At 42.8% G+C, this 27,874-nt stretch overlaps 1 protein-coding gene and 1 long non-coding RNA gene across 7 annotated transcripts in view; one reads left to right on the top strand and one right to left on the bottom strand.

The window, feature by feature from the left end:
* The window catches only part of RAP1GDS1 (Rap1 GTPase-GDP dissociation stimulator 1), a 159,300-nt gene that overhangs the window by 77,321 nt on the left and 54,105 nt on the right, over positions 1 to 27,874 (top strand). For 4 of the 6 annotated variants that reach the window (XM_034771744.1, XM_034771746.1, XM_034771747.1 and 1 more), the window contains exons 3-4: positions 14,372 to 14,494; positions 21,857 to 21,982. In XM_034771744.1, coding sequence (XP_034627635.1) covers positions 14,372 to 14,494; positions 21,857 to 21,982 — 249 coding nt within the window. Of the gene's footprint in view, positions 1 to 14,371; positions 14,556 to 21,856; positions 21,983 to 27,874 lie in introns of those variants that run through there. The other 2 variants (XM_034771749.1, XM_034771750.1) reach the window with 2 other exon arrangements.
* On the bottom strand, positions 5,190 to 27,315 carry LOC117877992. The gene is made up of 3 exons (XR_004645871.1): positions 27,002 to 27,315; positions 10,206 to 10,324; positions 5,190 to 7,081 (listed from the first exon to the last, which is right to left on the bottom strand). It is a non-coding gene; the product is annotated as an uncharacterized LOC117877992 (long non-coding RNA).

Consider the following 27,874-nt stretch of genomic DNA (forward strand, 5'->3'; position numbering starts at 1 on the left):
TCATTCATGTGAAAGGTACCCGTTTACCTAACAACAGTTCTTGACTAGTTAATCAGTTTACCTAACAACGGCTCATGGTCTGTATTAATTGGTTACTTTGTTTACCTAACATCAATTTGCCTGGCTCTGTATTGATCGGTTACTTTATTAATATATATAGTGTATGTTGTGACCAGTTCGTTGGAGCTATCTGCTGGTCAGGTTACGTCACCGTGACGCTGCCTGGTCCGCAGAGCTCTGGTGTCTGTAGCCTCACATCTTTATTAAAGAATTTGTTAAACACTTACCTGAGTTCTAAGTAGACAGTACCCGGCCAAACCAGGAGGGCAGCAGACGGAACCCAAGGGGATTACCACCACCCAGATTAGTGCGGAAGCTAGATGGATAGAACCCAACAAATGTAAAATATTGTCACAGTACATTCTACTTAATTTGATCACACTGTGGGCTTGTCTACACTTAAAACACTACAGCGGCACAGCTGGAGCTGCATCTGTAGTTCTTCAGTGTAGACACTAGTTTTGCTGATGGAAGATATTCTCCTGTTGGTGTAGTTAATCCACCTCCCTGAGAGGTGGTAGCTAGATCAACAGAAGAATTCTTCCATCAACCTATTGCTGTCTACACAGGGACTGAGGGCTTCGCTACACTTGTGAGTTAGAGCACATTAAAGTAGCCCTGGGCGCCCTAGCTTGCTACCCATCCACACTGGCAAGGTACGTAGAGCGCTCTGACTCCAGGGCTAGAGGCTCCTGGTACTCCTCGGCGAGAAGATTAACGCTTGGTGCACCTTGGCTGAAACGCCTAGATGTCAGTGTGAATGAGGTGTTCCATTACTGCGCTCTGATCAGCCTCCGGAAATGTCCCATAATCCCCTTAAGTCAAGTGGCCACTCTTGTATTGTTTTGGAGTCACTGCAGGAATGCGATATGCCCTTTGAAAGCTCTGTTTCTGGCAGCTGCGGGGGAGGGATAGCTCAGTGCTTTGAGCATTGGCCTGCTAAACCCAAGGTTGTGAGTTCAATCCTTGAGGGGGCCACTTAGGGATCTGGGAAAAAATCTGTGCTTGGTCCTGCTAGTGAAGGCAGGGGGCTGGACTTGGTGACCCTTCCAATTCTATGAGATAGGTATATCTCCATATATTTTATCTGCTCTGAGACAAAGCAACCATTACTGTGGAATGCTGTGTGAGAGAGAGAGGCCGGGGGAAGAGGGGGTCTGCTGCTGTCTGAATTTACAAGACAGCATGCTGACATACTCTCAGCCCCCCAAAACCCACTCTCTCTCCCCCCACATACACACAACACACTCCCTGTCACACTCCACCCCACCCCAACCCCCATTTGAAAAGCATGTTGTAGCCACTTGCATGCTGGGATAGCTACCACAGTGCACTGCTCTCTGTGGCCGTTGCAAGAGCTGCTAGTGTGGCCATGCCAGTGCGCTGTCAGCTGTCAGTGTGGACAGATTGCAGCGCTTTCCCTACTGCGCTCTACAAAGGCTGGTTTAACTCAAAGCGCTCTACATCTGCAAGTGTAGCCATACCCTAAGATCAACTTAACAACGCTGCTCAGGGTTGTGGATTTTTCACACCCTTGACTGACATAGTGAAACAGAACTAAATTTTCTAGTATAGACCAGGCTTAAATCAGGATGACTGCTTTATTGGAATGTCTCCCAGGAGACTGGCTTAACCTAATGATACCGAGTGGTAATCACTGCTGCTTAGTGAGGTTAGTATTTAACAAATTCCACTTAATGGTAATGAATTTAACTAGTGCCAAGTAATTAAATGGTGTTTATCCAAGTGTTAAATTCCAATGCAATTCCTTGAATACACAATTTGCCAAATAAAGTTTGTGTTATATATTCTCCTCAAAAGGTATAGGTCATTAGTATTCCAGATAATGAAAGTTACAAGTTCCACTGGCAAAACTTTTTTCTTAAATTATTATTTTTAACATACAATACAAAAGCAAAGCAAAAACTTCTTTGCCAAAACTAGTATTCAGACATCAAGCAATGCAGAGTTGTTTGAAAGCTCATCCGTTACACTGCCTGATGTGCTTACGACTTAAAATATGATCTCTTTGTATCATTAGACTTGTATTTAATCAATGCAGGTAGTGAAACCTGTCTTAAGTAATCGCACAAGGGAAGGACAAAAATTGTTTAGTTTATGAAGATATTCTCCCAATAAAGATATAGCAAAATTGTACTCTTAATTTTGGGATATTTTGAAGCAGACTCAAGATAGCAGGTTGCTTCATAGAAATTTAGTAAATTACAGTACATTTTAACAGCCTTCAGACTTGGTTTGATTTTTATTCTAAACCAGATCTGAAGAAAGCAGTTTACAAAACGGACATCATATTCCCATTTTACAGAGGGGGAAACTGATATGCAGGGAGATTGAGTGTCTTCCCCAAGATTACACAAGTTAGATTGGTAGAAACAAGGGAGGGGGCAGACTTAGACTTTCATCCAAGTTTAGTATATAAAGTAAAATTGCCAACAGTTTGATCCAATAAGTTGTATTTTCAGAGGGATATAGATGGATAACTGGCCCAACTGGATATCAGCTTTCATTCCTTGTGAAGTATGCCAAATACTCATGTGCATATGTTTCCCTGTAGAGAACCAAACAAGAGTGTGAAATTAATGGACAGTTTATGCATGCAATAGACTATTTAAAGGGTGGTTCTCATCCCCAATTCACTTTTAAGCTTTGGGTAGAGGTTTTAGAGTATTAGCCCGATCTGGGTTGGTTTGTCTTTCATTTTTTAAAAATCTTGAATCTGATATTTTATTTAGGCTATGTCTACATTATAGCTTAAACCACTCCACTGAGTGACGTAAATTATGCCGGCATAAGCACCCGTGTGCACAGTGATCTCCTGCTGACATAACTTCTGCTGTTCATGGAGGTGGTTTTATTATAACAACGGGAGAGAGCTCTCCCATCGGCATAGAGTCTCTTCACCAGCTGTGCCGCTGCAGCACTGTACACATAGGCATGCCCATGGAAATCTCCATGCACTGTGACTCTACTTCTCTGTTAGAAATAGGGGTGGTCTCTCTCGGCTGCTGCTGAAGGAGGCAGAACAGAAAGCCGGCACTGTCTTAGCAACAGTCATGCTGGAAACACACAGCTAACAGAGAATCCCCTCTTCCTCCCTTTTAAGGATCCAGTTTGTAGGGCAGATGGAGAAACAAATTCCCAACAAATGTGTGTTTGTGGGGAGCACAGTAGCTAGTGGGGGAGGACATGCCAGTGGGAACTCAGATATTTATATTTATTTCTGTATACAAAGAGGGATGATTATTTTATTAGTGGCAGTATTCTGTAAAAATGGATCTCCATAAGTAGCATGATCTTTTAGGTTCAGTCATGGCTAGGCTAAATCTTCCCTTACTAGCAATATGCCTTTCCAGATGAGATCCCATCATTTGTTTTATTGATGTTCTTTATGAGCCACTTTTTATGTTTCTTTAGTCAGACTAGGCGCTAGATTTGGATATGCAGAGAATAAGTCAGGAGGCTAATGAAAGACAGACATGCATAATGCCAGGGCCGGCTCCAGGCACCAGCTTACCAAGCAGGTGCTTGGGGCAGCCACTTTGGAGAGGGGCGGCACGTCCAGCTGTTCGGCGGACGGTCCTTCACTCCTGCTCGGAGCGAAGGACCTCCCGCCGAATTGCCGCCACAGATCGCAATCGCATCTTTTTTTTGTTTGTTTGTTTGGCTGCTTGGGGCGGCCAAAACCCTGGAGCCGGCCGTGCATAATTAATGCTCCTTGTGGTAGGCAATGCACTGTAAATACATGTTCTTGGTTGCGTGCATCTGTGTCTATAGTTTTATGAGGATATGCCAGGCAATAACATTTTCCTTGTCCCCTTCCCTCACCCAGCTTGCTAAAAGACCCAGTGGAATGCTTTCTGTCGTGTTGCATGTGGCTCATTGTAATTTGTTTAGCCATTCATCCTCCTCTCCCTCTTAGGAGTTCATGTGGGAGTGACATTATGAAGTCAAGGTAATTTTCTACAGTGGTTGCAGGAGGTTTATAAAATGTCCTTGCAGAAACAATATGTGCGTTTTTCAAAACAATAAATCACAAACATGGTTGGTTTAATAAAGAAGGCAATAGTGAAGTTGCTTGAGTTGCTTATTTATAATTCTGTGGTGCACTCCCTCCTCCCTGTAAAGTTCTGTACTGTGGAAATTATTCCATCTCTAGCCATCTGTATTGAAGCTTATTCTAAACTCTTTCTATTAAAATACAAAACACCTTACACCAAAATAATGGTGTAACAAACTAATTGTTCAAGGGAGCAGGAACTGAATTTCAGTACTTTTCACCTACTAGCAAGTGCCAAGTAGCAGCATTTCTTCTGAATTATCCCTTCTCCCACCCCTCTTTTTATACCTGAGGATGGAAGAAAGGATGCAGAGATGTAAAGAATGAAACACAAAGTTAACAGAAAATACAGCTGAGAGAGAGTGAACAGCTTCATTTGAGGGTCTCTGGTTCTTTTCTGTGGTGATTTCTACTACTTAATTAACCAGTCACATAGCCTCAGTGTTCTACTCTGCAATTTAGATCTGCAGCCTTAAAGAGGTTGCTACTCACCCACATCCTTCATTCTTCCCACTGCAGGCACTGCATGAAGCATGAAAAGCAAGGAAATTCACATTTTAATCATCCTACTATGTCAGTAAGAGGGTTTTGGTCCTGTGTGATCTAACATACTCTTTCTGCTGATACATAGCAACTACAGGGAAGTCTATGGCAGAAGGCTTAGCCTTAATTCTATTTCTCCATGTTTGCCACTTCGTTTTTTTAATATACTATTGTTGCCTCTTTTCAACCCAAGTGCCTAGCCAGAGTTTGGAGCTCTGGGGGATGTTGCAGTTGGAAGTAGAAATTGATGGAGTCTGGTATTTTCTTTGAGCAATCTTGTTTATTTACAAGGAATGTATAAAGTTCTGTGTCTTAGATTGCAGAAGGAACCAAGAATAAATGGGGCAGTCTCTTAGCTTACAGCTCCCAAGCCTCTTGGCTTTCTTGCCTCTCCTCGGCTCTCTGTTCTTGTCTGCCTAGAGTTTCAGTGTAATCTCTCTTCACAGACAACCCCCCCTCACCCCCCCCAAAAAACCCAATACTTAGCCAAAACCCCCAGCATGGGTTCACATCCTAGGTTGGAGTTTATGGTTACAGTTATGTTAATTCAAGGGTGAGCTCACACCTTTAAATCTCCATGAGGTTTTAACTCAACCCATAACAACATTTCATCCAGCTCATAACACTATGTTGCCTGCAGTGGGCCCGATTTTCAAAGAAACTGTTGCATGTACACAGTAGTAACAATAGATATGCATTTTTCTGCACTCAGCGATTGGTGTCAGTTTTCAGAAGCACTATGCATACAGTGCATGCATGCAGGCTGAAAATTAGGCCTTCAAAGAAAGCTTCTCAAGTCCCTTTACAGCCAAGGGATTTTGCAGAGTGGCTTTGGAATGCCAGGCTGGCCACCATGTCAGATTTTTAAAGCCATGGTTAAATAGTGCGAAGGGAATTATCTATGTGGTTTAGGCAAGATGGTTAAAAATGTCTAGCACTGGCCCTGCAGGATCTCCCTCTTCCTCAGATTTGCCTGAGAATAGGAAGAGCCTGGTGTTGCCTCTGCCCAGTTCTCCTTTCCCCAGCAGATCTAAAAGCAGCAGGAATGTGATCCAGCTGGGTTTTGGCTCTGCCAGAGATAGTACATGGTAACGCAATAGAGCCTTCATAAAATTTTATACCAAAAACATTAAATAAGAAGAAGTTTGGAAAGTGCCTAGCACATCTTTGTAAAGGTGCAGGCAGTTTCTGAGCACCCCCTTGTGGCCCAATGTGGCACTGCACATCGACCCCACCTTAATTTCTCTAAGTGGAGCAGCTGTAGATTCCATTTTAACAGCCCAAGGCAAGGAGAAGACAACGCAGAATAACCAGATGCCATGTCCCCTTTTAATAAGGTTTCAGGCCAAGAATCATTACGATAGTTCATCACGCCCAGGGTTCAAGCCTTCCAAACTTACAGTTCACACCCAAGTCTTTGAGACAATTTAGGCTTGTCTCCTGGTGTCTGAGAGAGCAACTGCAGCCAGCCTGACTTCTGCTTCTCTCTTTCCCTTGCTCTGTTTTCTGTTCCTGTTTATATAACTCATCCCCAATAGCCTGTCCCTTAAAGGTATAGTACCCTTTTTCTCCATACACTCTTTCACCGTAACCAAATAATAATACCCCCACCATTGCTTCAGCACAGAAAACCAGGCTGGTCTTCTCCAATGCCTGCCAAAGGAACAAATAGGAAAGTGTGAGGTTATTACACAGTTTTACATGTTTAAACTGTTAACATTTTTACAGTTCTCAAATAATCTGAAATTTTCTTCTTAGGGCTGGTCTTCACTTGGAGAGATCGATGCTGCTGGAATAGGTGCAGCAGGGGTCGATTTAGCGGGTCTAGTGAAGACCCGCTAAATCAATGGCAGAGTGCACCCCGGTACTCCACCTCTCCGAGAAGAGTAAAGGAATTCGAACGGAGAGTGTCTCTCATCGACGCAGCGCAATGAAGACACCGTGGTAAGTCAACCTAAGCTACGTTGACTCCAGCTACATGAATAACGTAGCTGGAGTAGAGTAACTTAGGTTGACTTACCCCGGTAGTGAAGAGAAGCCCTTACTCTGCATGGCCCTGTGCGGACATCAGCCTTCGCTAGCTGCGGAGGCATCATTTCCCGAAGGCTGAGACTCTGCAAGAGAAAAAACCCCAAACCAGTAGCAGTGTTTAAAATCACCCTGGCAGTACCGCTACATAAATGTATGTAATATGCTATATGACCCCAGAACAAATAAAATAATCCAACTTATCCTTCCAGGGCTCTCAGATGTCATTCATCACCTCTGACTCTCTTCCCCTCTTATGAAGAAGTCTGCTGCCATATCTATCTTGGGAGGCCATAGGGCATCGATTCAGTTGGTGAGACTCATCGTCTAGTCCATGATTCTTGAGGTCCCTAGCCCTCACCACATCAGCCTCTGGTTATTAGAGGGAAGCCCAAGAGAAAAGGAAAACTATATATGTTGATTTTTTTTAATTCTGCCTGCATCTGCAGTCCTCCACAGCTCAGACCAAAGTTACAGTGCAGCCCACAGGCTAGGCAGGGCCTACAACTCAACCAATAATAAGAATCTTAACACACTCTTCGAAAGTTAAGCCATGAGCTACTTGCCTCCTTGAAGCACTGCCTCACAAATATTTCCTCCCCTCCCTGACAGCTCCTCCTGTCCAACACTTGCATCTAAAGCAGGGGTGGGCAAACTACGGCCTGGGGGCCTCATCCAGCCCTTCAGACATTTTAATCTGGCCCTTGAGCTCCCGACGGGGAGCAGGGTCTGGGGCTTGCCCTGCTCTGCAAGTGCCATGGCTCTGCACGGCTCCTGGAAGCAGCGGCATGTCCCCCCTCTGGCTCCTATGTGTAGGGGCAGCCAGGGAGTTCCGCACGCTGCCCCTGCCCCAAGCGCCGCCCCCGCAACTCCCATTGGCCAGAAACTGAGAGCATTCATGGCCCGCCATAAAATTTCCAGACCCAGATGTGGCTCTTGGGCCAAAAAGTTTGCCCACCCCTGATCTAAAGCCATCCCTCAAAAAAGCCCTTCTTGTCTCTTTCTCCCACAACCATTTACAGCCCGTTCCCCCACCAGCTGCTGCCTCTTCTGAGGTGGGGTAGCTTGCCCAGCAGACAAGTAAGGGCTGATTGGAGACCTTCTCCATTGACACTTCCTGGCTTCTCTCTGTCAGGACCATGTTGTAACTTGCATGTGGCTAAATACTTCTTTCTTAATAACAAAAGGAATAGTAAAGCCTGGAGAAGGAGTACTAGAAATAACCAGCCATTTTCAGGGTTATAAATAAACCATCTTTTTACGTGAGGTCAGACTATCTCCGATAGTATTTCAAAGCCCTACCAAAAGTTATTTTTTTTTAACAGCTGAAGTATCTATCCAATTCCAAATGTTTTAAGAAAGCAATTTAAAAATTAGTCCCTTGCCACAGTCCATTGATAGTTTCCCCTAAATGTTTATATTAGAACGTAAACCTGATGAACTCTAAACCTCTGAAAAACTGAGCTTATTATGAAGGTGCAAAAAGGACTCTTTACTCTAGAGGTATGTGCGTGATGCTGTAGTGATGTGCATTTGACTAGTACCTACCATTTGGGGACTCCTTATACAGGGGGTGCACAATAAACATGTCTGCCTTTTTTCTAGATCCATACGTTTTCTGCTTAAAGTATACTGTCCCAATACAGTGAACTCTACTTGTCTTCAGATGATTTGATATACTCTGCACAATGAGCTAAATTATGAGGAGCACTGAGGGTGGGGTCTGCTCAGAGATGCAGTGGATGAGTGGAGATGCTCTGTGGCTTTCTATATGCACAGGGCAGCTGCAGGCGATCAGTAAAACCCCGAGCATATAGGCAAGAGTCTCCAGCCTGACCCCTGTCAGCCATTATACAATTTACCTACCATTTCTTGGTTTTCCTTGACTACTATGTTTTACCATTAAACCATTCCCTCCATAAATTTATCTAACTTAATCTTAAAACCAGACAGGTCCGTCGCCCCCACCGTTTCCCTCGGAAGGCCGTTCCAATATTTCACCCCTCTGACGGTCAGAAACCTTCGTCTAATTTCAAGCCTGAACCTCCCCACGGCCAGTTTATATCCATTCGTTCTCGTATCCACATTAGTACTAAGCTGGAATAATTCTTCTCCCTCCCTCGTATTGATCCCTCTAATATAGTTAAAGATAGCAATCATATCCCCCCTCAGCCTTCGCTTTGTCAGACTAAACAACCCAAGCTCCTCTAGTCTCTTTTCATACGACAGGTTTTCCATTCCTCCGATCATCCTAGTGGCCCTTCTCTGCACCCGTTCCAGTTTAAGTTCATCTTTTTTAAACATGGGAGACCAGAACTGCACACAGTACTCCAAATGAGGTCTCACCAGTGCCTTGTACAACGGAAGCAGGACCTCCTTATCCCTACTAGATATACCTCGCCTAATGCTTCCCAAGACAGCATTGGCTTTTTTCACCGCCACGTCGCATTGTCGACTCATAGTCATCCTGCGGTCTACCAGGACCCCTAGGTCCTTCTCCTCTTCCGTTACTTCTAACCAATGCGTCCCCATCTTGTAACTAAAATTTTTATTAGTCATCCCCAAATGCATCACCTTACACTTTTTACTATTAAATTTCATCCTATTCCTGATACTCCAATTCACAAGCTCATTCAAGTCTCCCTGCAGGATATCCCTATCCTCCTCCGAATTTACAACGCCTCCCACCTTCGTATCATCCGCAAACTTTATCAGCCCACTCCTGCAATCGGTCCCGAGGTCAGTTATAAATAAATTAAATAAAATGGGTCCCAAAACCGAACCTTGAGGCACTCCACTAGTAACCTCCCTCCAACCCGACAGTTCACCCTTTAATACGACCCGCTGCATTCTCCCCATTAACCAATTCCTTATCCACCTCTGGAGTTTCATATCGATCCCCATGTTTTTCAGTTTAACCAATAATTCCTCATGGGGTACAGTATCAAACGCTTTACTGAAATCCAGGTATATTAGGTCCACCGCATTTCCCTTATCTAATAAATCCGTTACTTTCTCAAAGAAGGAGATCAGATTCGTTTGGCACGATCTGCCCCATGTTGTAATTTATCGCAATTGCCACTAACCTCCAGGTCCTCAACTAGTTTCTCTTTCAGAATTTTCTCTAACACCTTGCACACTACAGATGTTAAACTAACAGGCCTGTAGTTACCCGGATCACTTTTTTTCCCTTTCTTGAAAATAGGAACCACATTAGCTATTCTCCAGTCTAACGGGACCACCCCCGAGTTTACAGATTCATTAAATATTATCTCAGCAATGTGTCAGGTGAAACCATATTAATGCCTCCTGCCTACTAATTGTGGCTCACATTGTACAGATCAGTAGAGCCCCACATTTCCAGATATGTTTTACTGTACTTTAGCAGCTGAAATCAAAGGGGTCTGTTATCCCGTGGATACAAATGAAACTACTATCTGGAAAAGTGGTGTGTGTGTGTGTTTTCTTTCATCCATGCATCCGTTCAAGAACTTACCTGTGAAGTGTGTGCAGAATTGGTCTGTTTGTAACATCTTCCAAATGGATCATTAACATTCCCTTGTGATGACATAAGGTTCCTCAGCATATCTGAAAACTCACAACTAACGTGTAAGCCTGTAAATAGATTAATAATAATTAGCACTTATGTCATGTGTTGCTGCTGAAAGTGCTATATACATATTAGTTAATTAATCCCTGTTCAGTAATAATCAGATGTTATCACCGTTTTATAGATGAGAAGTCACTCTTTGCCTCACATTCTCCAATATCATACATAGCATGTCAGTGACAGAGACAAGGTTTTTCTTTCCCAGCCCCGTTCTGTAACCAAGAGGTTACCAGTTTATGGTCTGTGGAGCACCTTTTGGTTGGGGGGGGGAGGAGCCCAAAGTTTTCATGAAAAATTTGACTTGTTTTCTGACCAGCTCTACTTAAGATTCATGGCCCTCACTTTCCCTATCTAAGGATAATACCACCCATCAATCTGAGATACTGATTTGGAAGGCACTAGATAAAAGCAAAGTACAGTTGTTGTTATTATTGCTATCCTGCCTCACTTATTTAGGATCTCTTCCATGGCTTTACTTGCAGCAGCCACTGTGGAGGTTTTGAAGTTGTGGGGGGAGAATTGCAACTGATGGTTTTTAGTTAATTCTCTTCTCAACGAAGTGTCCTATACTCAAAGTATATTTACACTGCATTCAGGGTGTGTGATTGCAGCCTGTGTAGGCATACCTGAGCTAGCTTTAATTTAGTTAGCTCAGGTACCAATAGCAGTGAAGATGTGGCACCATAGGTTTCAGCACGGACTGTGCAAGCCTACCTGGTGCCCTGCTATTTACTTGTGATACCACAGCTTCACTGCTAATTTTAGTCATGCTAGTTAGATTAAAGCTAGCTTGGGTATGTCTACATGTGCTGTAGTCACACCTTCAATTACAGTGTAGACGTGCCCTTAGTAACAAGAGTGGTTTATACCTCATATCCAACTTCCAGTTTCCCCCGTTACTGACAAGTTCGAGGGTCTATTTTGAAGCAATGTGAGAATGTTGCATACATAGGCGCTGACTCCAGGGGTACTCACCCACCAGCAGCCAAGCTCCCCGCAGTGCCTCCCGCCCACTGGCAGTCCCGCCTATCAACTCCTCCCCCTCCCTCCCTCCCTCCCAGCGCATCCCGCCCACCACAGATCAGCTGTTTTGCAGTGTGCAGGAGGCACTGGGAGGAAGGGGAGGAGTTGATCGGCGGGGCTGCCAGTGGGCGGGAGGCACTGGAGGGAGCTTGGTTGCTGGTGGGTGCTTGGGGGAGGGGTGGAACTGGCTAGGAAGAGGCGGGGCCAAGGCCGGCTCTAGGTTTTTTGCCGCCCCAAGCAAAAAAAATTTTGGCTGCCCCCCACCCCAGCCCTGGGCCCCCCCTGCTCCTTGCTGCCCCTGCCCTGGGCTCCTCTCCCCCCCACCCCCCAACCTGCACCCTCCTGCTGTCCCAGCCCTGGGTCACTGGTAACTCGCTCCCAGGGCGGGTCATTCAGCAGGAGTTTACAGAACTACAGTAAAGTGGAACAATGTTCAGCTTTGTGTGATTGGAGGATGTCTGGGATGTATATTATAAGACTGTCCTACATAAATGAGGAAAAGTTGATGTGCCTTTATTATTCTTTTGTTCCACTCTTGGTTCTATGGAGAATTTGCCAATGCAATCACTGTCTTCCTTTTAAACAAATAAAACTAAAAAAGAAAAGCAATGGCTGTTGAAAATAGCAATTCCAGTCCTAAAAATCACCGGGAAGCATTTCTTGCTCAATTTTATCCTGCTTTTTCTACAGCAAGTTACAGTGGATCAGTATATTTGATTTAGGGGAAATGAAGTAACAGCTGCCCAAATTGAGCTTGAGCACTCCTGAATTTTGAGGGTGTTCAAATCTGGATGGCAGGTGCTAGATTCCCTTTCTGAATATTAGCGATATCTGGAAAGGAAAAGTCCATTTCTGCTTCCATGGCTCAGAAGTGGAAATCCTCCTATGTGCCTGGTACTGTATCTAAAGCTGCCCAGGTCCTAGTAGAGCCTCCCCTCCCTTACTTTTCATTTTAAATTCTAGTGGGATCCACGTACCTCCCTTGCTAGGCTTCAGATAGAGGGGGCACTGTCCCTTTAGTCCACCCAATTCCTTCTTTGAGGGCTGCAAGGTGAGGTCACACCAGTATCCCTAATCCAGTCTGGGGAAGTCTTCTGAAGGGGATATCTGGGGCAAAGCCTTCTACTCCTTGGGCTGTGCACACTTGTCCCCCACTCACAGTGCCACCCTGTTCTAGCAGCCAGCTCTTCATTCACAGCAAGCTGCAGCATGGCTCAGCTACTTCACTCCCTCCCCCTCCCTTTCCTGTTGATAGCTGCCAAGGGATTGCTGGGAAATGTAGTTCTTTCCCTGCTCCAGGGCTGGCTCTATAGGCAAGGAGCTAGGCAAGGAACTACAGCTCCCAGGGTCCCATGGGTTCTCCGCTTATGCAGCGTTACGAGAGGGGAGGAAGTGAGTTTAAAAAAAAAAAAAAAAAAAGGATGGCCGGAATGCTGCCCCTGCAAATGTGCTGCCCCAAGCACCTGCTTGTTTTGCTGGTGCCTAGAGCCGGCCCTGGCGGGGCGGAGGAAGGGGTGAAGTGGGGGCAGGGCCTGGGGCTGAGCGGGGGTTGAGCACCCTTGGGGAAAGCTAGAAGCTGGCACTTGTGGTTGCATATCTTGTAGTATTTGCAAGACACTCATGAGAGACGGAGAGATTTAAAACAGCAGATTGAGTTCAGATGAATTTGTTCTGCTTTGCACAAGAACATCAATTACTGTATCTGATCTGACATTCTTAGAGAATGCAGTAACTTTTAGCATGAATGATCAAATACAACAGAAGTCCCATTGCATTTATAAAATGACAAAATAACAATTGCCATCTAATCATATGTATATTGCACTCATGTTAATCTGAAATGTAAAAACATTTGACAGTAGAAAAAATACACATACTTAGTATGTAGTACCTCTTGCTTTAATCCCTATTAGAATTACTGTTGTTTTTCAATTCTATAAGTAGGTTATAATCCAAGGATGGAGCGTGGGTGGGCCTTGTCAGTATACAGATGTCCCTTGACAACTGGAAGGAAGAGGTAGGGAGTTCCCCTTGAAACACTTTATCCCCAACTCAGCATAGAGAATCCAGTTTCACTTCTTCTGTCCCTGCCACTGGAGCTGAAGAGGTGTTACTGCTGCCTTAGCACAGTAATTCCCAGCACACCAGTGTGTATGGAGTGTGGGAAACCAAGGACTGCATAACTCTCTGTCTCCTTTCCCCACACTCTCAGACTTGTGCACTGACTACATAGCTCTCTGCTGGCCCAAGAGGAATGCATCTTCTCCACCTCTATTTCTGTACTAAGTGGACCTGCCCCATGATTGGTCAGCTCAGTGTACCACCTGTTTATTGTCACATAGAGTAGTCTATAATAGAAGCGCTACATCAGCACAGCTGCACTGATGCAGCTGTCGTGCAGCTGGTGAAGATGCTCTGTGACAATGGGAGAGTGCTCTCCCTTTGGCATAATATTCCACCTCTGCAGGAGGCGGAAGCTATGTCAGCGGGAGAGCATCTGCTGTTGACATAGTGCTGGTGTGGACAGCGCTTGGGTCGCTGTAACTTGTGTTGCCCCGGGGGGTGTCTTTTTCACACCCTATAGCGACGTAAACTAGATCGACTTAACTGGTAGTGTAGACCTGCCTGTTGATGTTGGACTACCACAGACCTTTTTGTCCCCTAAACTTTCATCAGGATTTTCTTATCGCTCTCTGCATTAGTTTCCCCATCTGTTTGTAAAATGAGGATAATCCTACATTTTTAGTTACCACATAGTTGCCTTGTAAGGATTAACTGATATTAAGTGCTTTGAAACGTTGTATTAAATAAACACTGTTAGATGAATACTGAAACATTCATCTTGTATACTGAATACTGAAACCTCTGCCTTGTATATAGCACAGTAGTTGCCATGAGACTTACCTTTAAGCAAGGTCTAGATTTAAGTTAATTTTTTATGCTTGCACATTTTCAAAATTTTACTTTTTTAAAAAAAGAGGCTGTAAATTATTATGCAAGTGATTTTTTTGTTTTGATGTGTTTTTCAGATACCGAGACAAGCGAAAAAATCCAAAAAAGTGGGATTCTTCAGGTGTTTGCAAGTCTGTTGACTCCACAGTCTTCCTGCACGGCAAAAGTAGCTAACATCATAGCAGAAGTAGCCAAAAATGGTGAGGTTTTCCACAAGAACTTTTCTGCTGGAACATCTTCAGTTTTGCACCTCACTTGTCAGTATGTTTTATTTCATTTATGTTTTCATTTTGTAGATTAGAGATTTTTCATCCGTCTCTCTTTTACCCTTTCTGTTTTTGTCTTGTCAATATTTTGTTGCCACTAGATTTGTTTAGAGTGCATTTATCCCCTTGATAATACATCAGAACAGCATTTGTTTTCAGTCTTTACTTTTGTGCTATATGTAATTTTTAAAAATCTATTGTGTATTTTTGTTAAGCAAAAAAAAAAATATTAAGGCTTTTAAAGATTTTCAGGAATGCATGTACAGAAATGTTTGTGTACACAGTTACCACAATAGATTGTACAAGTGTGGTAAATGGACAACCGAATTACCTCTTAGGGCTGGGACCAGCGACAACATTATTACAACTGTCAGGCCCTGTGACAAAATAGTAGGATCAGTCACTCCGAAAATAGAGATAATTATTTGTGTTACAGTAGCAGCCAAAAGCCCTTACTCAGGATCAGGGATCTTTGTGGTAGGTGCCATACAACATATATATATTTGAAAAATAATCTAAAAATTCTTCTAAAATTATTTTTTCTTTAAAAAGAATAGTTCATGGGCTCTAAACATTCCAACATGGGTGAAATTGATCCGGAGCAGAGGGCCCATGCAAGCCCCCCAACATTCTTTCAGCCCCACTTAAACTCAGTGCTGTTCAATTTGTACTGTACGAATGGGAAACTTTTTATAATGATTTTTTGTATCCAAGATGGTGCAAGAAGTGATCTATGAAGATCTACAAACAAGCACATTATTTAGCCAGGCCATTATAGAATTTTATATTGTTATTTAAATACAAATATATGCATCTGGATGGACCTTGCTCTGTGTAACCCTGTGGACTTCCTCAGCTGGGGAGGAAGTGGAGTGAGTGCTGGAGATCTGCAGGCAGTAGCCACTGCCAGGACTCTCTAGAAGGAATAGAAAAAGGAGATGCAATTGACCTCTCTCAGCTCCTGAATTGCTCTACTCCCATCCAAGGAGGTTCACTGGTGAGAAGCTATAGACTGCAAATCATCCCATCCTTCGAAGGGGGCTGAGTAGAGGTGGGAAGGATGTTTCTCATTAGCTGCCCACATGGGGTCCTGGCAGCTGATTTTCCTTCTGCAGATTCCTCTTTAGGGAAAACACTGGATTGTGAGTCCATCTCCCTCTTCTATTTTTCCTTTGGAAGGGAAGTTGCTGTAGGGAGCTGACTCAACACAGTCCATTCTCTACCCTCTGAGTTGGATCATGGATGGTGGTGGGTCCAGGGGAATAGGTAAAGATTGGCAGTGGCCCTATCTGGATACATTTAATGGAGGTACTGAAGGAGTCAGCAGTCCCAGTCCCTGCATAGCTTCCCCGTGACCGTATCTGATGTGTGAGGCTAGAAGAAGACTTCTAGTAGATGATAGGCTCTTTCAGATCCAGCTTTTTCTGGAGCTCAGTGGGGAATTAACAATTTGATGAACTGGTTTCTTGTGTGGAGACAGGTTGTTGATTTGCTTGTTTTGCCCAAGTTGCATTGTAATGGTTAGCATTCTTTTCATGTTTATACTTTGGAAGAGAAATAAAATAAATCTGGCTCAGAGTTTGCTTTTCTCCATATGGAAAGATGAAGCTGTCATCTGTCCAAGTCGCTCTTTATTGTATTGGATTAATGTCAGGATCCATAGCAAGTTTAACCAAATTGTTCCGTTTTCTGTGGTATATGTAATCCCAAACATTTATGTTATTTTCAGCTCAGTTAAAATTCCATTTAGAAAAAAATGTGCTGTATACAATCAAATGTTCCCAATTTATTTTATTAAAGCTGTCAATTAGATCTAATATTCTAAGCATGCTGTTGTTATCTGGATATATACCAGTTACAATCTGTATCACAGTTACTGCTGCCCCTTCTCAGGATCTCACTGAATGCACCTGGACAGATGTCAGGCCTTGGGCCTCTCTCTCTCCTGGGATTGAATTCTGCAATTCGCCCACACTTAGACTAGGAAACCATGACTATTTGCATTTGGAACCTGCAAGCCCTTTTTCTCCTAGAGCTCGTGACAGGTGTGTTTGCAGTGATACAGCCTCTTCAAAACAAAACATGATTTACTCATCACCCAAACCTGCAAAGCAGGTAGAGCAAAACTAACAACCCCCCAAACACAATGAAAGGCCTACTCACCTGCATACTACTTACACCTTGATAAATTTCTCCTCATCTTGGCTACCTTACCTCTCTGGCATGCAGAAACAACCTGTACTGAAGCATTGGGCTCCCTATTTCTGTGTCTGTCTGTCAGCCTTTTCACTGATGCATCCTGGTCTCTCAGCTCACACAAAAAAACCCTCCCCTTTTCTAGGGTCTTTGAGCTGTGTGGTGCCCAATGATCCTAGGCTTAGCCTTGGGAGTAGTAGAATATTCTAGCTTGGCTGGAGCCAGGTAAGTAATTTCTTTCCCCAACTGATGGCCCAGTCATTGTTATCTTAACTCCATTGAAGCTGAGTACCTGAGAAGCTGTTTTACCTGTCATTGTTTTACCTTTCCTGGGTTCTCTAACAACCCCTTTACAGCCTCCTTTGAGTTAACGCTATGTATTCAGGTAGGCAGCAATACAAAATTGAACAACATAATACATACATACAATCATACATAATACTCAAAAATAATACAAACATTTCCCCAGTTTGTCACAATCTGTATATACCATCCTTTTAAACTCCACAACAGTAATTCCTGTAATTTCTGCTGCTTTGAGTTAATATGACATTGAAGGTTCAGAGACCGCATTAAAAAAAGGGCAAATATATACCCTATTTTGTACCTTGAGAGATTGAAAAATTATCTAATTATTACCTAATCTGTAAATAGTTTAAGCCTCCAAAAATCTGCATATAGCAATCTAATTATATTGCAAAATTATTTCCCAAAATAAAAATGTTCCAAACCATATAGATAAATCCACCAAACCCTATTGCATACCTTTTCTGCCTTTAATATGTTAACTGAAAAATTTATAGTGGTGTAATAGTTGACAAAATACAGTACGAGTTCCCCCCTCCCTCAATTTTCCTTCCTTTCCCTCTTTCCATCCTACAACTCTCTCCTCTTTCTCCTCTGTCACAGACACACAAGTTTCTTATCTACTTTCCTCCTCTAAATACTCCATTGCGTCCACTGATCCCATCCCATCTCCTGATCTTCCTCATCCCACTCACATCCCATCCCTTACTCTCTCATTCTCCTCTGTCTCTTTTCCCTCACAATGCAAGCATGCTCTAGTTCTCCCATCTACTCTCAACCTCACTTGCCTCTACAATTACAGCTCCATCTCCTTCCTCCCTTTCTTCTCTAAGCTCATTGAACTCACAGTTTCATTCACTGTCTGGAGTCCTCTCCCCCAGTCCTAGACCCTCTCAGTTTGCTTACATCCCATGCATTCAACTGAAACCTCTCTCACCAAAGTCTCCAATGACCTCTTTCTAGCCAAAGCCCAGAACTCCGTCTTCACCCTCCTTGTCCTGTCAGCTACCCTTGATGCCATCAGCCATGCTCTTCTTGAGCTCTTGTCCTTCCTTGGTTTCCAGGACTCTCTTATCTCTCTAATTTCTCCTTCATTGTGTCCTTTGGAGGATCCTCCTCAACCCCCCCCTCCCTCCAGCTTTCTATGAGGGTTCCACAAGACTCGGCCTTTAGCCCCCTACTCTTCTCCCTCTGCACCTTGTCCCTGGGTGGTCTCATCTGCGAACACAAATTCAGCTACCAGCTCTATGCTGATGGCTCACAGATCGGCCTCTCTGCGACTGACCTGTCTCCTGTCCAAGCTAAAATCTCAGCCTGTCATCTGACGTCTTGTTGTGGATGTCTTGCCATGAGCTCAAGCTCAACTTGGATAAAATAGAGCACTTAATCTTTCCCACCAAGCCCTGGCTACCCCCTGCTTTCTCCAACACCACTATCCTGCCTCAGACTCAGGCCCATAACCCAGGTGTCATCTCTGACTTGTACGTCTCTCTAGGTCCTCACATCCAGGCTGTATCCAACTCTTGCTGTTTCTTTCTGCATAATGTCTCGAAGATATGGCTTCTCCTGTCCTTCCACACAGCTAAAACTCTTATCCAGGCTGTCATCATATCACAGTCTTTCCCCACTCATATCCAGTCAGAATGCTGCTGCAAAAACTATTCTCTTAGACCGTCATTTTGACCACGTCACCCCTTTCCTATCAAACATAAGCTGCTTGTCTTCACTTTTAAGGACCTTCAGACTAGCCTCCCTCCTACGTATTGTCCCTCATTTGCTGTTAAGCACTCAAAGCTCACCTTTGATCAGCCTATGATGCTAGACATCTATTAAATTTTCAGTCAAGAACTTTCATACCCTCTCTTATTCTACCGCTCGCACTGGGGAGAAGATCCCCGTAAACATCTACAAAGCTACCTCGTTATTCTCCTTCAAATCTCTCCTTAAAACTCTTCTTTGCTGTGATGCCTACAAAAAAATTGACAGCAGTTCAGATGCTGGTGTGCTGATACCACTTCATGTCATGCTAACCAATATTGTCTCATTGTTTCCTTGTACTTCTCCATCTACCTGTCTGTATCCATCTGTGGTCTCTTGTCTTATATTAGATTCTAAGTTCTGTGGGGCAGGAACCATCTTTTTGTCTTGTGTTTTTGTGCAGCGCCTAGCACAGTGGAGTCCTGGTCAATGACTAGAGCTCCCAGGGGAGCTCTTTCTTCCTCTTCAGCAGTAAAGTCAACTGTGGTATGAGAGCTCCAGAATGAGCTTTTGATCTCCTCCTCTGCAATCAGAAAATCAGTGTTTCAAAGGGGCACATGTATGCACTCCTCATGGATTTCACAACTGCTATGCTTTACCTCAAGATGGAATTTACTGAAAATATTTTTTCAGAAAGGTTTGTGGAATTGGGCATTGCACAATAACCGTACTCACTTACCTCCCTAGAAGATACTAACTATAAAGCTGACCTGCTTGGTTTCAACTGCCGGGATCTTCATATTCAGGGGCCGTCTACACTACAAACCTAAGTTGACCTATGTTAGGTCAACTTACAGCCACCGCCGATGTCCATACTACCTTCCTTCTGTTGGCGGTGTTCATCCTCACCAGGAGCACTTCCACTAACTGAAGAGAGGCGGCGTGGGGGTTCTCAGCTCCCCGCCAGGACCCCAGCTGCCCCCATGGGCTCTCACCTCCTCACTCCCAGTCAGGAATGGGGTGTAGCTGCCTGGGGCTTCTTGCCACCTGGGGCTTCTTGCCTCTGTGCGCAGGGAGCCTCTGGGCAGCAGCCTGGCTGGGAGCCGTGAAATTGACAAGACAGCCAACGTCAGGGGGAACAAGACTGTAACTTGTATGCCAACATAATTAGATCGATGTAAGAGGCCTCAGTCTCTGGTCAACTATGTAACACGTCAGCCCTGTGCTGTTAGGTATTTTAATGTGATTCAAGGCCTCCAGGGGACCTGCTTCATCTTCTAGTGGGGTTGCACACCAGCAGTACTGCTCCCTGCCCAGCAGCTCTTTCCATCCCACTCCTCACTACATCTGTTCAGTTGAAGTGAAGTCTAGTCCTCACTACAGCTAGGGGGCCCTGAATTCTGCTTGTCTTCCCTTCTCACATGAGTGGGGAGTGACAATAAAATCTACTCCTCTACTGTAGGAAAGGGTGAAGAATGAGATACTATTCCTCCCACCCCCAAACACAATGTGTGGAACTAAGAGAAAAAACCTGCCCTTCAGTGGAGAGGAGATGGTGACTGGTTTTGTGGAGGTAAAACAGATGTGCGGGGAGGAGAGAGGATGGGGGTATATAATAGAAAGGAGAAGAGAGAGGGAGGATCTACCCAAGGGAGAAGCAGAGGAAGGGGAAAAAAATAATAGGCCCAATAAAGAAAAACTGGGATGAAAATGAAAGTGGGAGACTGAAGGAGGAAAGAAGAGAAATGAATAAAAATGGCATGAGAAATAGCAAAAGCAAGAAAAGATAGATAACTGTAAGGGACTGACGCATGTGATCTCGGATCCTGTACATGACAGTGCACTGTGCTGATGTTAGACTCCTAGCACCACTGTCATCTTAGCATAGCATTTATTTACAGCTTTAACAAATTGTGTTTTAGAGTTTTTTTGTGCTGGCCATTGGTCTTCCACCTGACATATACAAGTCTGTTTATCTATACATGACACTCAAAGTCTGTAAGGACATAAGGACAGGTTAAATCTGTACTAATGTCATTTTCCTAGGAAAAAAAGATATTGCAAGATTAGTAAACATAGATAGCTGGTGCATACATTTCTCAGTTGTTTATAGGTAAATCCAGACCCCAGTCTAGCCAGGGACTCCTGCATGAAAGCAGAACCATTGTAGTTCTGTTGTACAAGGAAAGGGACTGAATTTGCAGGAGGCCTGCAAATGGGGTGTGTATCCTATGCAACCCAACTCCTAGGGTTTTTTTTTTTTACTGACATCAGTGTAATTCCATTGACTCCAATGGAATTACTCCTGATTTACAGTGGTGGAAATGAGATTATAGTCAGGCCTCCTATGAGCAGGGGACATGGCAGGAGAAGGGGTACCGGGGTAAGAGAATCTGTCACTGGTTGGATCATCTGGTTTTCCCCCCATTGTGGGGTAATTTGGACTGTGAAAAGTTTGGCCTCTTAAGCGTCTCTAATCCCCCCCTTTCCTAGACCTACTGTAGAGATATCCAGTACCCAGCTTGCTACTCAGTGTTAGTTCCCTGCGTTTATCTTTTGTAGCAACCGCTTTTCAGGTGCTTGGAAATTTAGCTTCCATTTCTGCTTATATTTAATTTAGATAATCTAGTAAAACAGATACGGCTGTTCATTTTGGCGTAGGAATGCTGCAGTCTTAAATCTGCTTAATAGAGGGAGTTTACATTTTGTTTAATTTGCAAATGTGGAGAACAAATGTTGCCAATATTCTGTTCTTTTTGCCTTGTATTTATTACTCTCAAAACATGCTCAGTGATTATTTGGAGGATGTTAAAGTAGTTTCCATGAAAGTCAATTAAAACACTTGATTTTTGATGAATCAATGAGCAATGGAAAAACCGTAGCCAGAATTCTGAAGTTGACCATCTTGTCTAGAATCTTTTTCGATAACTGGATTGTTTTTCCAGACATACATTTATTCTCAGTGAGTGAGGCAGCTGCAGTGCCTGCATAATCTGGAAAGAAAAGCCTTTTGCCAAAGGCGGATTTGTATGTTAACTAGAAAAGATCAAACCAATATAACTCGACTTTAATTAAATATCTCTCTGTTCTTTGCAGAATTTATGCGGAACTCATGTGTGGATGCTGGGTTGATCCCTCCACTGGTGCAGCTCTTAAACTGCAAAGACCAGGAAGTGTTGCTTCAGACAGGTCGTGCCCTCGGCAATATATGCTATGATAGCCGTAAGTGTGGAAATGTAACATTTTTTGTTGTTGATGGTGGTTTGGGGTTTTTTGTTTTGTTTTTCACTGTGTCATACAGTTATAAACTCTGAGTCATTTCCCCCCCTTTCTTGCTTTATGTTTATTGCACCAATTGTTCTGATTTTATGGGACAGTTGAAATGTATCATAGGTGTGACAACAGTACTTTGCTTGTGTGACAGACTGGTTAAAAAAAAAACACCATTTCAATATCATAATATTTCCGGACATGAGACTAAAGGAAGTTTTTTTCCTCTTTAACATAATGGGTGAGATTTTCTAAGAGCATATGCTAAGTATGCAATTTGAGACTTGAATAACCACAAAACTAAGATTATTTTAAATTGTACTCACCTTTGGACCACATTGGAGGAGTAGGAAGGCAACATGTACTTCTCTCCAAGCCTCAGACAACAAAAGATGTGAGTTAAAGAGGAGACTACATGTGTGGATGAAAGGTATGCCCTAACTATGTTGCAAATGCTATTGCATTCTTAAATAGATGGCCATGGTACCAGGACCATGCACATATCTTTTTCATTTTTTTGTGGGCACAATAGGTTTTGCATTCCCAAATGTTATTGGGCTGAAATGTAATTGTGAGTTCATTTGCAAATTATGTACATGGTTACAGGATTTGCGCAACCGAATCAGGTGCAATGTTTTGAAAATGTAGTTCCATCTTTCTTAAATTTAAATATTTTGATCATTGTGGAAAATTAAATTATACTAGTTTAATAACATTTTTTTCATGAGATTAGATATATTTAGGGGTCCGGGCTCCCCTTTGATAAGTGCAATGGCTCCTGCTAGTGTTTGTAGATCCTATGAGTATATATCAAGAGAGAATAAGCTACTTAAACTATTATTGCATGAAGAGTACAGTGAAGAAGCAGAGTCCTTGGGAATGTGTTTATATTATAGAAATTATTCATACAGAATAACTAGAAAGCTATGGATGTCTGCAGATGGCAAGTGAAATGAAAACATGAAAGCATTTTACTAGCTTGAGTTATTGTACCTTATTGCTTGTATCCATAATGTAGTTTTCTTTGTGGTTTTTGTCACCTTCACTAAACTCTCTGGTATTCTGACTAATGTTTGTTCAGTTAGATTGTATTAGTAGCTTCTTCATTACATTTTGTTTCTCACGCTAGTTTGGAATTTTACATTTTATGTTGCTGTACATTGCTTTATATGTGAACTCCATGAAGTTAATCAGATTTGCCAATCTGGCAGTTGCATTTACAGACATCTGCTGCTTGAAGATGATAATATTTCATTCCCTTGTTTAGACTTTTCTATAGGCTGACTGATCAACTGAACACCTGCTTCCCAGTGGAAACTTCAGCAAGAAACTGTTGAGCTTTCTTTTATCTTACTTATTTATCAAATTGCATTTCAGGCTCAAATGTGATCAGAAAGCTCACTCCATGGATGATTTATTTCATATGAATAGACTCTATGTGACTATTCATGTCACCTTTGTTCCCCGTACATTACTGCTTGAAAAATAATTAGGACACCAAAATGATTCCATGCTGTCAAGTACTGTAGAACTACCTCTACATTTTGCATTGTCTGCAGGATTTGTTCAGCATAGAGAGTCTTTATTAACAGTTTTGTGTTGCTCTTTTGTTGAGCAAAATTGGCACTGGTAAAATCTACAGTAGGCAGTGATGTGTTCTGTATACCAAGTATAACTATTTTCCCATAGATAGTAACAGTCTTGCCTATGTACTCAGGGAAGAGCAATGAATAAAGTGTAATAAAATGTCATGTAAATCAAGATTAGTATCTTTGATTAAATTAGACTAGACTACTACAGGGCTTATTTATCACATCCATCCTGCCATGACTTATTTTATATGTGTTATCATAGCCTTTAAGGGCTCTGTGTTTATATATACCAGTAGAATATTAAGTTAAGGACAAATACTTTGTGTTCATCACAATAAACATTTGATACAAATATTTTCCCTTATGACCATAATTGTTCATATTGGGAAACTATTTTCTCTCACAGTGAGTTCTAAGGTGTAATGAAGACAGAATATGCTGTCAAATATTTGTAAGTATATCGTGCACAGACAAAGTGGTTCTTTTTTCTTTTATTTGAAGCAAAGATAGCTGTTACCCATTTGGTAAAAGGAATCAGTATTAGAAAGTGGTAGCACCTCTTTAACTCTACGTAATAATCTAAAGGAGTATTACATGTATTAATCTTCAAATTGAATTTTGGTGACTTTCCTAGCTAATTCCATGTAATGGCAAGTGAACTCCAGACACTGTGATTACAGGGTTCCCTCATCACTCACGAGGAGTGAAGCTATGGGTAAGATCTGCAAGTCATCCCATATGAGGACTGTACATGCCCATTATACAAAATCAAGCCCCTTCCTACTGATTCATGGCACTACATACATCTGTTGAATTGAACTGAATTGAAACCAGTGAACCCTGTGCACCCTGGTGAGTTTGCAATTTATGCTCAGAGGTTCTCTTTAGTTGCAGCTTGCATGGCACGAAGTGATTCAGGTCCCCGTGTTTTAGAGGGGAAGCAGTCATGGTGCTCTAGAAGGAAATTGTCAAGGGATTTTCATCATTAAAAAAATAAAATTTGTTGCTCACTCCTGTGGGAAAAGCCCAGAGAAAGGGGCCCTGAGGAGAAGAGTTCCCCACATTTTTCCATTGGCATAGGAAAGGTCCCATTTCCCCCCTACACCTCCAGAGGAAAGGAAAGGGGCACTAGGCCCCAGAATGTGTAGATCCCAGGGGATCTGTATGAAGGCAGAACCATCTCCACAGAAGTCCTGGTTGGACAAGCTATGGAGAGATGCTGCAGAAAAGTTAATGTACCATTTGTTCTTGGTGGATGAAGAGGTTTAGTGCCTCTCTAAAACCAAAGAGTGAGAGCTGTGCTTAAAGGGATGGAGGAGTAACTTCTGTAAATAGATCTTGGGGGGCAATCTGGCCTCTTTATTGAAAGCGTGAAACTGAAACTTGTTTCCTTTCAGATATTCCTTTCTCTCCCTTAGATGGGCACATACTGTTCCTATGGGGTTGCTTGTCAGTGCTGAGTCTTTAAAAGAACATTGAAACATTTGTTTGAGAAAAAAAAACACAGAGAGAGAATTAAATGCATTTTACAAATACAGAGAAGGGGGAAAAGTAGGTCAAGTTTTGGAGCGAGCAGCCTGGACAGTGTCCCTTTTAAGTACTTGTTATTGGCTCTGAGGGGATCTGCTTTATGTAATTCTCCTAACATCAGGGCAGCAAGCAGGGATAACTACAAAGTGGAGTGGAAGGAAGCTTTGCCAGTTCTGATGAGGTTTTTTTTTGTTTTGTTTTGTTTTTTTGTTTTTTAATAGTTCCAGTCTCCCTCTTGCATCCAGAGATGAAAGAACAACTGAGATTGCCAAAAGTTTTGATCAAAGAGAGGGTTATTTGTTTTCAGAGAGCTTTTGAGGAATTAAAATTTACTATACATTGTGTGTAAACCATTCAGTGCTGTCCTGCAGTTTTAAAACAATTGCATTATTGTTTATTTCTGTGGTGCCTATAAATGTGCTAGGTGCTTTACAGGTATAGACAGTTATAAGGCAGGTCCCTGCCCCAAAAAGCTTACAATCTAAACAGATAAAATGGGGAGATGAGTGGTGTCTCTCTCTCTCACGCACACACCTCTACCTACCTACCTGCTTACCTCTAGTCAATTAGCCCAAATGATATTCTCACTCACACCTAGCGTTTTTTTGGATCTATATTACTAACACTAAATACCCATACCTTCATCCAATTATTTAATGCTTCTAACCTGTAACTGTTTTCAGATTGTTTTTAGCTTATAATTAACTTCCCTAAATTTCTACACCTAATCAATTGAAACCACAAAACCTATTCTCCTGACAGTTCATTCCTCACAATGCTTTCTCTACAAAGCAAGTCCTAAACTCTCTTTTGCTGCCCTCCTGGATTTGAATGCACCTGTCTGCACTGCCCAGGAAAAGCATGTTATTTAGCAAACTATGCTTAAACATAGTTTATGCTAGAAAGGAGCAAAGATGATTTCCCTGGCCAGTGCAGAGAGGTACCTAAGAATAGATTAGAACCTACAAGTGATCTTCCACCATTAACTCTAGCAATCAATGGTATTAAGTTACAGATTGTGCTACTGCACACTTTCTTCAGTTTCTTTTAGTAGCTTTGGAAGTCAAAAATAGACAAATCATCATATATATAAAATTCCAGGCAGCATAGGATGCCTAACAAAAAGAAGAAATGTGGAGTCACTGGTCTGTTTCTGTTAGATCATTTCACTATTGGTTTTGCTTTGCTAGATGAAAGTTTGCAGAAACACGAGAGAGTTACTCATCAACGTTCCCCATGGCAATGATCCATTAAGAAGTATACATACTCCTGAACATGTATGATATAGTGGTTGTACGGGGAACTTGAAGCTAGAAAATCTGGGTTCTGCACTTTGCTTTGCCATAGACTTCTTGTATGACCTTGTGCAAGTGAGAATTCACCTGAAGATACCACAGTAATATCTAGCACCACGTTCAGGGCATACTGGCAGGGATTGGGAGTCTGTGGGAAATGAAGGAAAATTAACGATCTCCTCACATTTTTTTCTCCAAATGAGAATATGTGGAGGGGGAACAGTTGGCATCCACCATGGCATGGGCTATGTTTCTGCTCTAGAACCCAGCGGAAACTGAGGCACAGGGATATCCATGAGAAAGCCCCTGTGCTTGTGCATCAGCTCTGGGCCTTCTTTATCCCCTTCCCCATCCTCAGTGATCACACAACACAAGTGATCCCCTTGCCACAACTGTCTCCAGACCCTCCTTAAAGCGGGGTCTTGGAAAAGGTAGAACATTCAGTAGGCTATGTTATCTTCCCTGAGTAACCTCCTAGGGTTAGCAGAGACAATGTGTCAGTATCTCCAGTGTTATGAAATGAGAATCAGTATGTTCGATGGATTCACACCAACCTTTGGTTAGGCTTATGTTGTTCCCGTGAACCTAGCCTTCAGAAGGATAATGCACTCAGTTCTTGGGTGTCTCTCCTTCCTCCTGATCCATGGAGATGAGAAGGGTTGGGATAAGAAGGGGGACAGGGAAGTAAAATCAATTAACATTGTTAAAAAATGCACTAATGAACCAAGTTGGCTACCACAGTTGTCTGCTTGTCTCTAACCTCAGCAAAGGCTGGTTGGAAACTGGAGATAGAAAGAGCAGGGTGCATAGGCAGCTCAGTGAAGTGCCTGTAAAAGGATCAGACTATTCTCATGGTGGTTGTTGTTACTTTAGAGCATACAAGTCAAAGCATGATGGGGCGTACAAATGTTTAGCATATCCGGCACGTAAATACTTTGCAATGCAGGCTATAGCAGTGCCATGTGAACACCTGTTCTCACTTTCAGATGACATTTTAACAAGAAGCAGGCAGCATTATCTCCTGCAAATGTAAACAACCTTGTTTGTCTTAGCGAGTGGCTGAACAAGAAGTAGGACTGAGTGGACTTGTAGGCACTAACATTTTACATTGTTTTATTTTTGAGTGCAGTTAAGTAAAAAAAAATTTACATTTGTAAATTGCACTTTCACGATAAAGAGATTGCACCACAGTACTTGTATGAGGAGAGTTGAAAAATACACCTCTACCCCGATATAACACGACCCGATATAACATGAATTCAGATATAACGCGGTAAAGCAGTACTCCGGGGGGGTGGGGCTGCGTACTCCGGTGGATCAAAGCAAGTTCGATATAACACGGTTTCACCTATAACATGGTAAGATTTTTTGGCTCCCGAGGGCAGCGTTATAATCGGGGTAGAGGAGTACTATTTATTTTCTTTTTT

Source organism: Trachemys scripta, chromosome 5, assembly GCF_013100865.1.
Source record: "Trachemys scripta elegans isolate TJP31775 chromosome 5, CAS_Tse_1.0, whole genome shotgun sequence".
In the NCBI taxonomy this organism is placed as follows: domain Eukaryota; kingdom Metazoa; phylum Chordata; order Testudines; family Emydidae; genus Trachemys; species Trachemys scripta.